Below are 13,144 nucleotides of genomic sequence, written 5' to 3' on the forward strand. Positions count from 1 at the left end.
TTCTACTCTTTGTTTCCTGTCTGCCAACCAGTTTTCGATCCATCTCATGACACTACCCCCAATCCTATGCTCTTCAATTTTGCACGCTATATCGGACTTTGTCGAAAGACTTCTGAAAGTCCAAATAAACCACATCCACTGACTCACCCTCGTCAACTCTGCTAGTCACATCCTTGAAGAGGTAGATTTGTCAAGCATAATTTCCCTTTCGTAAATCCATGCTGACTGTCTGATCCTTCCACTGTTTCCCAAGTGCTCTGCTATTAAATAATTTAAAGTAGACAACTGACGTCAGGCTGACTGGTCTATAATTCCATGTTTACTCCCTACATCCCTTTTTAAATAGTAGGGGACATTAGCTATCCTCCAATCTGTAAGGAACTGCTCCAGAGTCTATAGAATTTTGGAAGATGACTGCACTACATCCACTATTTCTAAGGCCACTTCCAAAATACTCTGGGATATCAGACCCTGGAGATTTATTGGTCCTCAAACCCATCAATTTCCCCAATGCCATTTCCCTACTAATACTGTTTTCCTTCAGCTTCTCCTTCTCACTAAACCCGGTGTTCCCCAACATTTCTAGCATGTTCTTTGTGCCCCCATTTGTGAAAACAGAACCAAAGTATATACTTAGTTGTTCAACCATTTCTCTGTTCCCCATTATTATTTCCCTTGTTTCTGACAGTAAGGGACTTGTTTTCAGCAATCCTTTTCATCGTAGAATCATAGTATCCCGACAGTGCAAAAGGAGGCAATTCAGCCCAGTGAGTCTGAAAGAGCACCCTGCCTAGGCCCCACTATATCTCCATAACCCAATAACCCCACCTAACCTTTTGGACACAAAGGGGCAATTCAGCATGGCCAATCCATCTAACCGGTACAATCTTTGGACTGTGGGAAGAAACTGGAGCACCCAGAAGAAACCCATGCAGACACGGGGAGAACGTGCAAACTCCACACAGCCAGTGACCCACAGCTGGAATCGAACCAAGATCCCTGGTGCAGTGAGCCAGCAGTACATAGAACATACAGTGCAGGAGGCCATTCGGCCCATTGAGTCTGTTCCGCCTTTCAATCATGGTTGATATTTTTCTCATCCCCATTCTCCTGCCTTCACCCCCTAACCCCTGATCCACATTTAATCAAGAACCTATCTATCTCTGTCTTAAAGACACTCAGTGATTTGGCCTCCACAGCCGTCAGCAGCAAAGAGTTCCACAGATTCACCACCCTCCGGTTGAAGAAATTCCTCCTCATCTGTGTTTTTACATGATCATCCCTTTAGTCTGAGATTGTGACCTCTGGTTCTAGTTTTTCCTACAACTTGAAACATCCTCTCCACATCCACTCTATCCAGGCCTCGCAGTATCATGTAAGCTTCCATAAAATCCCCCTTCATCCTTCTAAACACCGAGTACAGATCCAGAGTCCTCAATCGTTCCTCATACGACAAGCTGTTCATTCCAGGGATCATTCTTGTGAACCTCCTCTGGACCCTTTCCAAGGCCAGCACATCTTTCATAGAATCATAGAATTTATAGTGCAGAAGGAGGCCATTCGGCCCATTGAGTCTGCACCAGCTCTTGGAAAGAGCACACTACCGAAGGTCAACACCTCCACCCTATCCCCATAACCCAGTAACCCCACCCAACACTAAGAGCAATTTTGGACACTAAGGGCAATTTATCATGGCCAATCCACCTAACCTGCACATCTTTGGACTGTGGGAGGAAACCGGAGCACCCGGAGGAAACCCACACACACACGGGGAGGAAGTGCAGACTCCGCACAGACAGTGACCCAAGCCGGAATCGAACCTGGGACCCTGGAGCTGTGAAGCGATTGTGCTATCCACAATGCTACCGTGCTTTCCTTAGATGCAGGGCCCAAAACTGCTCACAATACTCAAATGGGGTCTGACCAGAGCCTTATACGGCCTCAGAAGTGCATCCCAGGTCTTATATTCTAGCCCGCTTGATATGAATGCTAACATTGCATTTGCCTTCTTAACTGCCTACTGAACCTGCACGTTAACCTTAAGAAAATTGTGAACAAGGACTCCCAAGTCCCTTTGTGCTTCTCATTTCCTAAGCATTTCCCCATTTAGTTAAGGGTTCTTAACTTATTTAACAATCTCCTATGCGGCACCTTGTCAAAGGCCTTCTGGAAATCTAAATAAATCACGGCCACTGGTTCTCCTTTGTCTAACTTCCTTGTTACCTCCTCAAAGAACTCTAACAGATTTGTCAGACATGGCCTCCCTTTGATAAAGCCGTGCTGACTCAGTCCTATATTATCATGCACTTCCATGGTCTCTGCGATCTCATCTTTAATAACGGACTCTAAAATCTTACCAATGACCGAAGTCAGGCCAATCGGCCTGTAATTTCCTGTCTTCTGCCTCCCTCCCTTTATAAACAGCGGTGTTACATTAGCCACTTTCCAGTCCTCTGGGACCCTTCCTGCCTCCAGTGATTCCTGAAAGATCACCACCAATGCCTCCACAATCTCCTCAGCTATCTCTTTTAAGACCCTGGGGTGTAGTCCATCCGGTCCAGGTGACTTATCCACCTTCAGACCTTTCTGTCTCCCCAGAACCTTCTCCTTGGTGATGGCCACTGTACTCACCTCTGCCCCGATTCTCCTGGAGCTCTGGCATCCCACTGGTGTCTTCCACCGTGAAGACTGATGCAAAGTAACTATTCAGTTCATCTGTAATTTCTTTGTTTCCTATTATTACTTCTCCAGCCACATTTTCCAGTGGTCCAATGTCTAATTTTTGCCCCTCACTTAGCTTTTATATATATTGTAAAAAAAACTTCTCTTATCTTCTTTAATATTACTAGCTACCTTGCACTCATATTTCATCTTCTCTCCCGTTATTGCTTTTTTAGTTGTCCTCTGCTTGCTTTTAATGGCTTCCCAATCTTCTGGCTTCTCACTAATCCTCACCACTTTGTATGCTTTTTCTTTTATGCTGTCCTCGGCTTCCCTCATCAACCAACGATGTCTTGTTCTCCCCTTAGCATGTTTCCACCTCCTTGGGATGAATTCTTGCTGTGCCCCCCGAATAACCCCCAAAAACTCCTGCCATTGCTGTTCCAGCCTTACCTGCTAGGCTCCTTTTCCAATCAACTCTGGCCAGCTCCTCCCTCATGTCTTTGTAGTTACCCTTATTTAATTGTAATACCGTTACATCTGATTCCAGCTTCTCCCTCTCAAACTGCAGGGTAAATTCTATCATATTGTGGTTCCTTCACCTTAAGATCCCTAATTAAGTCTGCCTCATTACACATCACCAAATCCAGAATTGCCTGTTCCCAAGTGGGCTCTCCCACAAGCTGCTCCAGAAAAGCATCTCCTAAACATTCCACAAATTCCTTTTCTTGGGATCCACCACCAACTCGATTTTCCCAGTCCACCTACATATTGAAGTCGCCCATGGTTATTGTGATATTGCCTTTTTTACATGCTTTCTCTATCTCCTGATTTATTTTCTGCCCCACATCCTGACTACTGCTCGGGGGCCTGTACATAACTCCCATCAGAGAGTTTTTAACCTTCCTGCAAGCTTCTATTGCACTCCATTTTCCCGTTCTTAATCAGTCCCTTTGCCCTCCTTTGCTGAATTCTAAACTAACTCCAATCCTCAGGTCTGCTGTTTTTTCTGGCCAATTTGTATGCCTCTTCCTTGGATCTAATACTACCTCTAATTTCTCTTGGAAGCCACGGTATGGCCACCTTTCCAATTTTAATTTTGTGCCAGACAAGAATGAACGAATTTTGCAGTTCACCTGTGCACTTTTTGATTGTTTGCCATTGCCTATCCACTATCATCCTTTTAAATAACGTTCCCATATCCATCATAGCAATCTCAAACCATCGTATTTTTTTTAGATTCAAGACACAGTCTCAGAATCAATTACATCGCTCTCAATCTTGATGAAGAATTCTATTATATTAAGGTCACTCATCCCAAAGTTCCTCACACAATTAGATTGCCAATTACCCCTTTCCTATTGCATCTGTTCTCTAGTTGGTTCCTTAACATATTGGTCCAGAAAACCATCTTGTATACACTTCAGGAATTCCCCCTATATGGTATTGAGACTAATTTGATTTGCCCAATCTATGTGCAGATTAAAGTCTCCCATAATTACAGATGTTCCTTTATCGCATGCATATCTAATATTCTGTTTAATGCAATTTCCAACATCACCACTATAGTTTGGGGATCTATGTACAACTCCCACTAAAGGTTTTGGCCCCTTGGTGTTTCTCAGCTCCAGCCATACAGATTCAACATTGTTGGAACTAAGGTTCTTCCTCGCTATTGCTTTAATTTCCTCTTTAACCAGCAATGCAACCCCACTACCTTTTCCTTTGTGCCTGTCCTTCCTAAATACTGAATACCCCAGGATGTTCAATTGCCATCCCTGGTCACCCTGCAGCCATGCCTCTGTAATCCTAACTATATCATACCAGTTTATGTCCATTTCTGCGATTAATTCATTCACTTATTATAAATGCTCCATGCATTAAGGCACAAAGCCTTAAGGCTTGTCTTTTTAACATTCCTTATCCCGTTCCTGTTATTGTTCACTGTGGCCCTATTTGATTCTGGCCCTTGAATTCTCTGCCCATCACTTTTATTATTCCCCTTTTATTTATTTTGTTCTTCTCCATGTTTCCCCCTCCCCTGACTCCTTGCATAGGTTCCCATCCTCCTGCCATTTTTGTTTGAACCCACCCCAACTACTCTAGCAAATTCTCCCCATAGGACATTAGTCGCGGTCCTGCCCAGGTTTAACCCATCCAGTTTATACTGGTCCCACCCCCGTCAGAATCGGTCTCAATGTCACAGGAATCTGAAACTCTCCCCCTCACACAATCTCTTCAGCTAGCACGTGGCATTGGTAGTAACCCTGAAATCATGACCTTTGATGTCCTACTTTTCAACTTACTTCCTAATTTCCTATATTCTGCTTTTAGACCTCATCCCTTTTTTTAACCTATGTTGTTTGTACCAACATGTACCATGACCACGGGCTGTTCATCCTCCCCCCTTCAGAAGGTCCCGATTTGCAGCGCAGTAGCCACAGGTGATCTCTGCTCCACCTGCCAAATCCTCTTGCTCTGCCTGGTGGTCACCCATTCTTTTCTTGCCTGTGGAGTCTTAGCGGTGTGAGCACTTCTCTATATGTGCTATCCATGATACTGTTCACCTCACAGATGCTCCAGTGAGCCCCCAGCCGCCGTTCCAGGTCCAAAACGCAGGCTTCCAGTGCTAAATTTTGGCAATACACTTTTTAAATTTTCCTTGCGGACAAACTTACCCTTCAGGAGTGAAGTCTTTCTCCTTACAAACGTCCATTAATTTTGGAGTCAGTCTGTATGCCTTTAGTGACAGAGAGCCCTGTGAAGTTTTAATGGGATCTAGAAACATAAAGAATAGAAAAAGAGTATGTCGACATTCAGCAGAGAAATAACCAAATTATATCATGTCATTCTACTGTAGAAAGGTTAGGATTGTTGTGGTCATATTCGATCCTTACCATGATTACACTTCTCTAGCTACAGGGTACTTGACAAACAAAGACGCAGCGCCTGTGGAGTTTGCGTTTCAGCCTGTGACCTCTCACCAGAAGTGGGCTAAAGTTAGAAATCAAATCTTTTTAATCTCTAACTTATATTTATTGACATTTGGATCTGCATCTAATTTCTAGTATGCGTTATTTAGAGCAATTAATATATTTGAATATCACAAGCAAAGGAGGATACACGGTTGTCCAACACTTCTCTGTGGCCCAGTTCCCAGGAACAGTTGCATATTAGTTATGTTACTGTACTAGACCAATGATCTGGAGACACGATTTAAAATCCTACCACAGTGGTTGGCAATTCTGCAATATTATCAATAATAGTGGATCATGTAATGAACAGATTGTGGATATCAAGAATCAATTGAAGGCACTGAATACAGAAAAAGCTATGGGCCATGAGAACAACTCGGTGGTAAGGCTGAAGACCTCTGCTTCAGAACTAGCTGCACCCCTAGCTGCCCCTGCACGGCTAACACACTGGCATCTACTCAATAGTGTGGAAAACTGCCCTGGCATGTTCTGTCTACAAAAGCAGGACAAATCCAATCTGGCCAATTACCACCCCGTTAGTCGACTAAGCAAAGTGATGGAAAGTATCACTAACAGAAGTATCAAGCAGCACAAACACAGCAATACCTGCTCACTGATGCTCAAATTAGGTTGCCCCTGGGCCTCTTTATATTCAGTGGCACTACCATCACTGAACAGTCTACTATCAACATCCTGGATTTTACCACTGACCAAAACGTAGCTACGGCAGTTTTAGGACTACAAGAGCAGGTCAGAGCCTGCAAATTTTTTAACTGGTAACTCATCTCCTGACGGCCCAAAGCTTGTACACATTGACACGGCACAAGTGAAGAGTGTGATGGAGCTTGATGGACTTGGCTGGCGGCCAATGAGGTGTTTCAGAATGCTGGAGCTCAGCTGATAATCTATGCTGATTGGAATGTTGCTGCCTCTGTGATCTTGTGTTTCCAGTTTTAGTTTTGTTTTCAACAGAAGCTCGAGGGTCACAGCTCTGATTTCTTTCTCACACCTGATGGATTTTTTCTGAAGGTCCAGAGTAAAGACCTATCTCTCTGCACAGCAGGTTTGAGACAGGCCAGGGGAGGGGTGAGAACGCTGGTTGTAACAGGTCGCATATGTCGATGGCTGGAACAAAGAAACCAAGGTCATCTTGTATGGCTCCCAAACACAGGAAAACCCTGGAGTGCAGGGACACATCCACATGGTGAGTATGGCTGACCCCACAGGAGGGGGGGCGGGCGGCAGAAACCCCCAATGAGAATAGTCGCCTGGCAATGGCTCAATGAAAGGATCCAGAGTATTTGCCCATCTGAAAAGTCTGAGGGCCGATTTAGTCTTCCTCCAAGAGATGCACCTGAGGGAGAAGGACTGACTGAAGGCAAGAAAAAGCTGTGCAGGACAAACATATCAAGTGTACTATGGGACGAGGGCTAGGGGAATGGCTATGCTGTTCAATAAGAGGATCACATTCACAGCAACAAAGATGGTGATGGACCCAGCGGGGTGTGATATGTAATGGTTAGTGTTATCCAGGAACGGGCACCGGTGGTACTGATAAATGTGTACTCCCCCAACTGGAACAAAGCAGACATTGTAACAAAGACCATGGCAGAAATCCCCAACATAGACTCCCACTGACTCCTCATATGGGGTGACTGTGTACAAGACCCAAGGGCAGACAGATCCAGGCCCAAATCGGGGAAACAATCGGCCATGGCGCGAGAAATGAGCGCCTTTCTGGAGCAGGTGGTGGTGGATCGATGCACTTTCACACACCAAAGGGAAGAAGAGTTCTCCTTTTTCTCCCAGGTCGACAGAGTTTGCACCAGAATTGACTTCTTTGTAGTGGGGAAATTGGTGCTTCCAGGGTTGGGAGGGGTGGAATACTCTGCAATAGTAATCTCGGACCATGCAACACACTATGTGGATGAGAGGTTGGAGACGGACTAGACCCAACGCCCCCATGGAGCTGGACACAGCCCTCCTCACCGTCAAGGGTTTTGATGAGAGAATGTCACCTGCAACCCGAATGGGGAGGTCTCACCCTCCACATTCTGGGAGGCACTGAAGGCGGTGTTAAGGGAAAATAGTAGCATGCAGATGAGAAAGCAGGCAGCCACGAGGGAAATAGCGCAGGTGAAGGAAAGGAATGGCAAATCAATGCGGCCTTTGCGACTTTCTATCCGAGAGCTGTACACCGCCGAGCCCCCGGAGGTGAAGGTGAAGTGGTTCCTCAATAGACTGCATTTACCAGCAGTGGGGAGGAAAAGAGGAAGGTCTGGAGGCACCAATAAGAACTGGGCGAAGCCACAAAGAGTATCAACTTCATGCAGTCGGGGAAAGCACCGGGCCCAGATGGGTTCCCGGCAGACTTTTCTCCAAGCATTGTGCCAGCACTTGCCCCAAACCTGCGGGAAATGGTTCAATTATTAGCAATCGAGAGGAACCTGTCGCCTATGCTGGTCCAGGCTTCGTTATCATTGATCCCAAAAATGGAGAAAGACCCGATGGAGTGCAGATCATACAGACCCTTCTCACTCCTAAACACTGACGGCAAAGTACTGGCAAATGCCTTTGCAAGGCTACTGGAGAGTTGTGTGCCAGAGGTAGTCGCAGAGGATCAGGCAGGCTTTGTCAAGGACAGACAGCAAACATCAGGTGCCTGCTGAACGTGAGCACGGGCCAACCCGGAACAGAGACACCAGAGGTGATCATCTCCCTAGACATAGAAACCATTACAAGGGGACATAAATTTAAGGTGAATGGTGGAAGATATAGGGGGGATGTCAGAGGTAGGTTCTTTACCCAGAGAGTAGTGGGGGCATGGAATGCACTGCCTGTGGAAGTAGTTGAGTCGGAAACATTAGGGACCTTCAAGCAGCTATTGGATAGGTACATGGATCATGGTAGAATGATGGGGTGTAGATTAATTTGTTCTTAATCTAGGACAAAAGATTGGCACAACATTGTGGGCCGGGTTCTGTGCTGTATTTTTCTCTGTTCTATGTTCTATATAGAAGACCTTCGACAGGATCGAATGGAGGTACCTCACAGAGGTACAGCAACGGTTTGCGTTCAGACCAGGGTTCACCTCGTGAAAACATTGTACAGCACTCACATGGGCGAGTGTATGGACAAGCATCACCAGCTCTGGATATGTCCGGCTGCACAGAAGTATGAGACAGGGATGCCCCTTATTAGTACTGCTATTTGTCCTGGCAATCGAGCCACTGGCTTTCACTCTTACATCAACGGAGGAGTGGAAAGGCATTCAAAGGGGAGACAGAGAGCATGGAGTCTCACTCTACATGGATGGCTTGCTCCTCTATGTCTCAAATCCACTGGCCAGCATGGGAGCAATAATTGAACCCGTAAGGGAGCTCTCTCAGGTCACAAACGTAATCTGAGCAAGAGGAAAATCTTTCCTGTGAACCCGCGGTGGGGGAGTGGGAGTAAGCAGAGCTGGGAAGTTGTCGTTCAAACCGGCCCAGACCAAATTCCAATACCCGGAGGTCCAAATAGCCCACGACTGGACACGGATTCATAAATGGAACCTAACAAGTTTGCCAGAGGTGGTAAATCGGGATCTATGGGGGAGCGCAGATGATCAAGATGAATGTGCTGCCCAGGTTCCATTTCTGTTCAGATTCCTTCCGATCTTCACCCCAGGTACTTTTTCTTTATCGAAGTTGACAACGGGGTTGGTTTAGCACATTGGGCTAAATAGCTGGCTTGTAATGCATAACAATGCCATGCAGCGCCGGTTCAATTCCCGTACCAGCCTCCCCGAACAGGTGCTGGAATGTGGCGACTAAGGGCTTTTTACAGTAACTTCATTGAAGCCTTCTTGTGACAATAAGCTATTATTATTATTAAGTAATCATGACACTTGTTTCTTTTTGGGGGGGTGGGAGAGGGGGATCTCAGGAAAAAGGTGCTACAGAGAAGAAGAAACATGGGGACTTGGCCCTCCCGAACCTCCAGTTCTACCTCTGGGCTCCCAACGCAGAAAGGGTACGGGGATGGATCAAGGCACCAGGGATAGAATGGGGTAAGATGCAAAAACCATAGATTCATCCTCATGACGATGGATGCCTCCTTCAAAAGACAGAGACACGATAAAGGGACACTGACGTTAGGGGACCTATATTTGGATGGCAGAGTAGCGACCCTGGGGGAACTTCCAAAAGGGAATGAGCTAAGATACAGACAAATCAGAAACTTCCTCGAGATACCAGGACACTCACTATGTGACAGGCATCTGACCGCGGGTGAACGGGGGAACAACAACTGCATTGTCATGTACGGATGGATACTAGAACAGGTACGTACATCCACGACACAGGAGAAATAGAAGGATAATAATCTTTATTCTTGTCACAAGTAGGCTTACATTAACATTGCAATGAAGTTTCTGTGGAAATCCAGAAACTAGGCATGGAAACTAGGGGGAGGACTCTGGATCGAGGCACTGCACAGGGCGAATTCCAACTCCACAAGCGCAGGGTTGAGCGTGAAGCAGCTAAAGGTAGGACACAGAGTGCACTCAACCACAACAAGAATGAGCAGGTTCTTTGCAGAGGTGGAGGCCAAATGTAACAGTGCCAGGGAGGCCCGACCAACTATACCCACAGGTTCTGGTCTTGCCCAGGCTTGTTGAGTACCGGATGATCTGCTTCAAAACCATTTCCAAGGTTGTGGGGTGCGAGGGTGGAGCAGTGCCCACTAATTTTGTGTGCTCTTTGGGGTACCAGAGCAGCCAGAGCTCTTTATGGGGAGGGAGCATACGCCCTAGCCTTTGCCTCCTTGATCGCCTGCTCAGCTTGTAATTGGCAGCATCACCCAAGGCCGCATATTGGCTGCCAAATCTAGCAGAGTTCTTCAAATTGGAGAAAGTACAATATACCATCCAGGGATCAGAGCAAGGCTTCCACAATGCGTGGAGGCGATTCACCAGCCTGTTTCAAGATCTGTTCATGACCAGCAACCAGTAAGCAAAAGGGGGAGGGAGAAACCAAACAGACAATGGAAGAAACTAGGGGTGTGGGGGACATCAAGGGGAGAAACACAGGAAAGGGGAACTGGAAAGGACAAACGGCACGAGCGTTAGCGGAAACGACTGCAACTGCGAGAGCAAACTGCATCAGGTTAGCGCTGAACAAGCCCCCCCTCCTCCCAATACTGTTCAGTGCCGAGAATGAGGATGGGGGGGGGGGGGGGGGGGGCAAAGCTACGCGGCGGTGGCGGATGTTAACCGGGGTCTCGCAAAGAGGGGCCACCACACCTGTACAAATGCACTGTCATTGCACTCTGGAAAGATCCTTTCATTTTTGTTTGTTTGTTGTCATGTTGATATCATATGCTCTTTTATAAATGAAATTCTCAATAAAACACTCCGTAAAAAAATGATAGCCTGGGAGTTCTGGCTGAATGTCACTGCCGGAACATCCTCCTTAGCAATCCAACCAGTAGTTTCACATAATCCAAGTCCTGGAAAGACAGCCTACTGCTACAACGACTTCAACAGCCAAACCAAGGGCACCCATTTTCCATTTCATATTTTAATTCCTATTCTTTTTAACCTCTCGCCCTGTGTGTGTCTGTCTTGTGTGTGTTTGGGTAGAGGTTGGGATGGTAAACGGGGGAGTAGTAGATTAGCTGGCCGTTAGTCTATTGTAAGTATTGCATATTTTATCTCTATTTTCATTATAAATAAACAGTTGTCGTGTTTCACTTACAAATCTGGCGGCCGCAAGTCATTGGAGCAGTCAAGGGACAAAGATCTCAGAAACTCTATCCGAATTATTGATTAATTCATTCGTCTTGGGACTTCGGGGTCTGTGGGGCTGTAATCGACCACACACTAACCCAGGGCATTAGAACAAACAAGAAGCTCGGCACAATCTAGGACAAAGTAATCCACTTGGTTGGCATTAGATCACCACCGCAAAAATTTACCAACTCCACTACTGGCACAAGTGTGCATCAACTCGCCAAATCATCTTTGTCAGCACTTCCACTACCTGGGATTTCTATGACTAGGCACATTGGAGTTCCGTGCATTGGAATTCCACAGTCTGCAAGTTCTCCTCCAAGCTACACACCATGCTGGCTTGGAATTATATCACAGTTCTTTCACTGTTGCTCGGTCAAAATCCTGGAAATTCTTTCCAGAAGAACTGGGGGCATATCTACAACAGATAGGTTGCAGTGATTCAAGAAGGTAATTTACCAATAACCTCTCACGATAATTAGGGATGAGGAACAGATACCGACCTTGCCAGAGATGCACAAAGCCCATGAAAGATAAACAGAAATCTAATTTTCAAGAAAGAATTTTCTGCACTTACTTCTTATATGTGATTCCAAACCCAGTGCAATAAAGTTGACTGCCCCCTGAAATGGACTTGTGAGTCACTTAGTTGCTCTAAACCACTACAAGTATAAGAATAAAACCGGACAGACTACCCTGCATTGATCGAGGCTTAGGTTTGATTCATAACAAAGGCCCTAAAAGCTCTCCCTATCACCTGAGGCATAGGCCAAGAAATGGAGAGCTGGCCACAGACTAGTCTAGCAATAGTCATAGTGACAAGAATCAGACCATTCAGCCAATATGCCAGACTCCTCCATCACAACCCTTGGATCCTATCGACAAGGGAGACACATCAGTAAAGGCAGCATAGTCGGAAGGTAGTGAGCCCAAGGAACCCCGATATTGATTCCACACACTGAAATCTCATGGTATCAGGTCATATATAGGTCTAGTTGTCTACCGCTATGCCTCAGCCATGCCTCAACTGATGAATCAGTGCTCTTCCAAGCTGAACACTACTTGGTAAATGCACTGATAGTAAGGACACAAATTATACTTTGGATGGGATGAAATATTCATCTCTAGGAGTAGCTTGGTAGCACCACTACTAGGCTTGTGGCAGGTGGTGAGAAAACCAACAAGAGGGAAAATCTTTTTCACTTCTACTCACCGATCCACCTCATGTAGATGCACCTATCCATGACTGCCCTCAGGATCCTACTTTCACGCATCAGGAAATTGATGGAATGGGCTGTTAGCAGTGGTCGCTACCGTATAAAAGCCCCGTTCTTCGCACTGAGGACATCTTCCATCATGTTATATGGCAGTGTTTTTCCAATTTTTTTCCCTGGGAACCCATTTTTACCAACCAGCCAATCTTCGAGACCCATGCCAGCCGGCTTTCGCGACATACGCTGCCTAAACTTTGTTACCCACCATTTTTGCTTACTTTTAATGCAACAGGTGAGCCTGCTCGGTCCTAATGATCTTGCTTGCTTTGTCATTCAATGTAACATTTCTGTATGTGTTGTTCATCAGAGGTCCTGGAGGTCACACCAGTACTGCTTTGTCCTGTTGTGGACTCTCCTGAAAAGCTCACATCACCACTGCTTTGGCCTGTGTGGATCCTCCTGAGCCACTATCGCCAGCAGGTTTACTGTGAGATGCTGGCCTCTTTGTATATCTTGCCCTC

The 13,144-nt window shown here is 46.0% G+C and overlaps 1 protein-coding gene across 1 annotated transcript in view; it reads right to left on the reverse strand.

Annotated features, from left to right (window-relative positions):
* Nucleotides 1-13,144, reverse strand: part of eif3hb (eukaryotic translation initiation factor 3, subunit H, b) — a 195,208-nt gene that overhangs the window by 85,108 nt on the left and 96,956 nt on the right. Inside the window, exon 4 of the mRNA XM_038809764.1 lies at nt 5,340-5,439. Coding sequence (XP_038665692.1) covers nt 5,340-5,439 — 100 coding nt within the window. The remainder of the gene's footprint in view (nt 1-5,339; nt 5,440-13,144) is intronic.

The sequence above is a fragment of the Scyliorhinus canicula genome, chromosome 10 (genome assembly GCF_902713615.1).
Source record: "Scyliorhinus canicula chromosome 10, sScyCan1.1, whole genome shotgun sequence".
In the NCBI taxonomy this organism is placed as follows: Eukaryota; Metazoa; Chordata; class Chondrichthyes; order Carcharhiniformes; family Scyliorhinidae; genus Scyliorhinus; species Scyliorhinus canicula.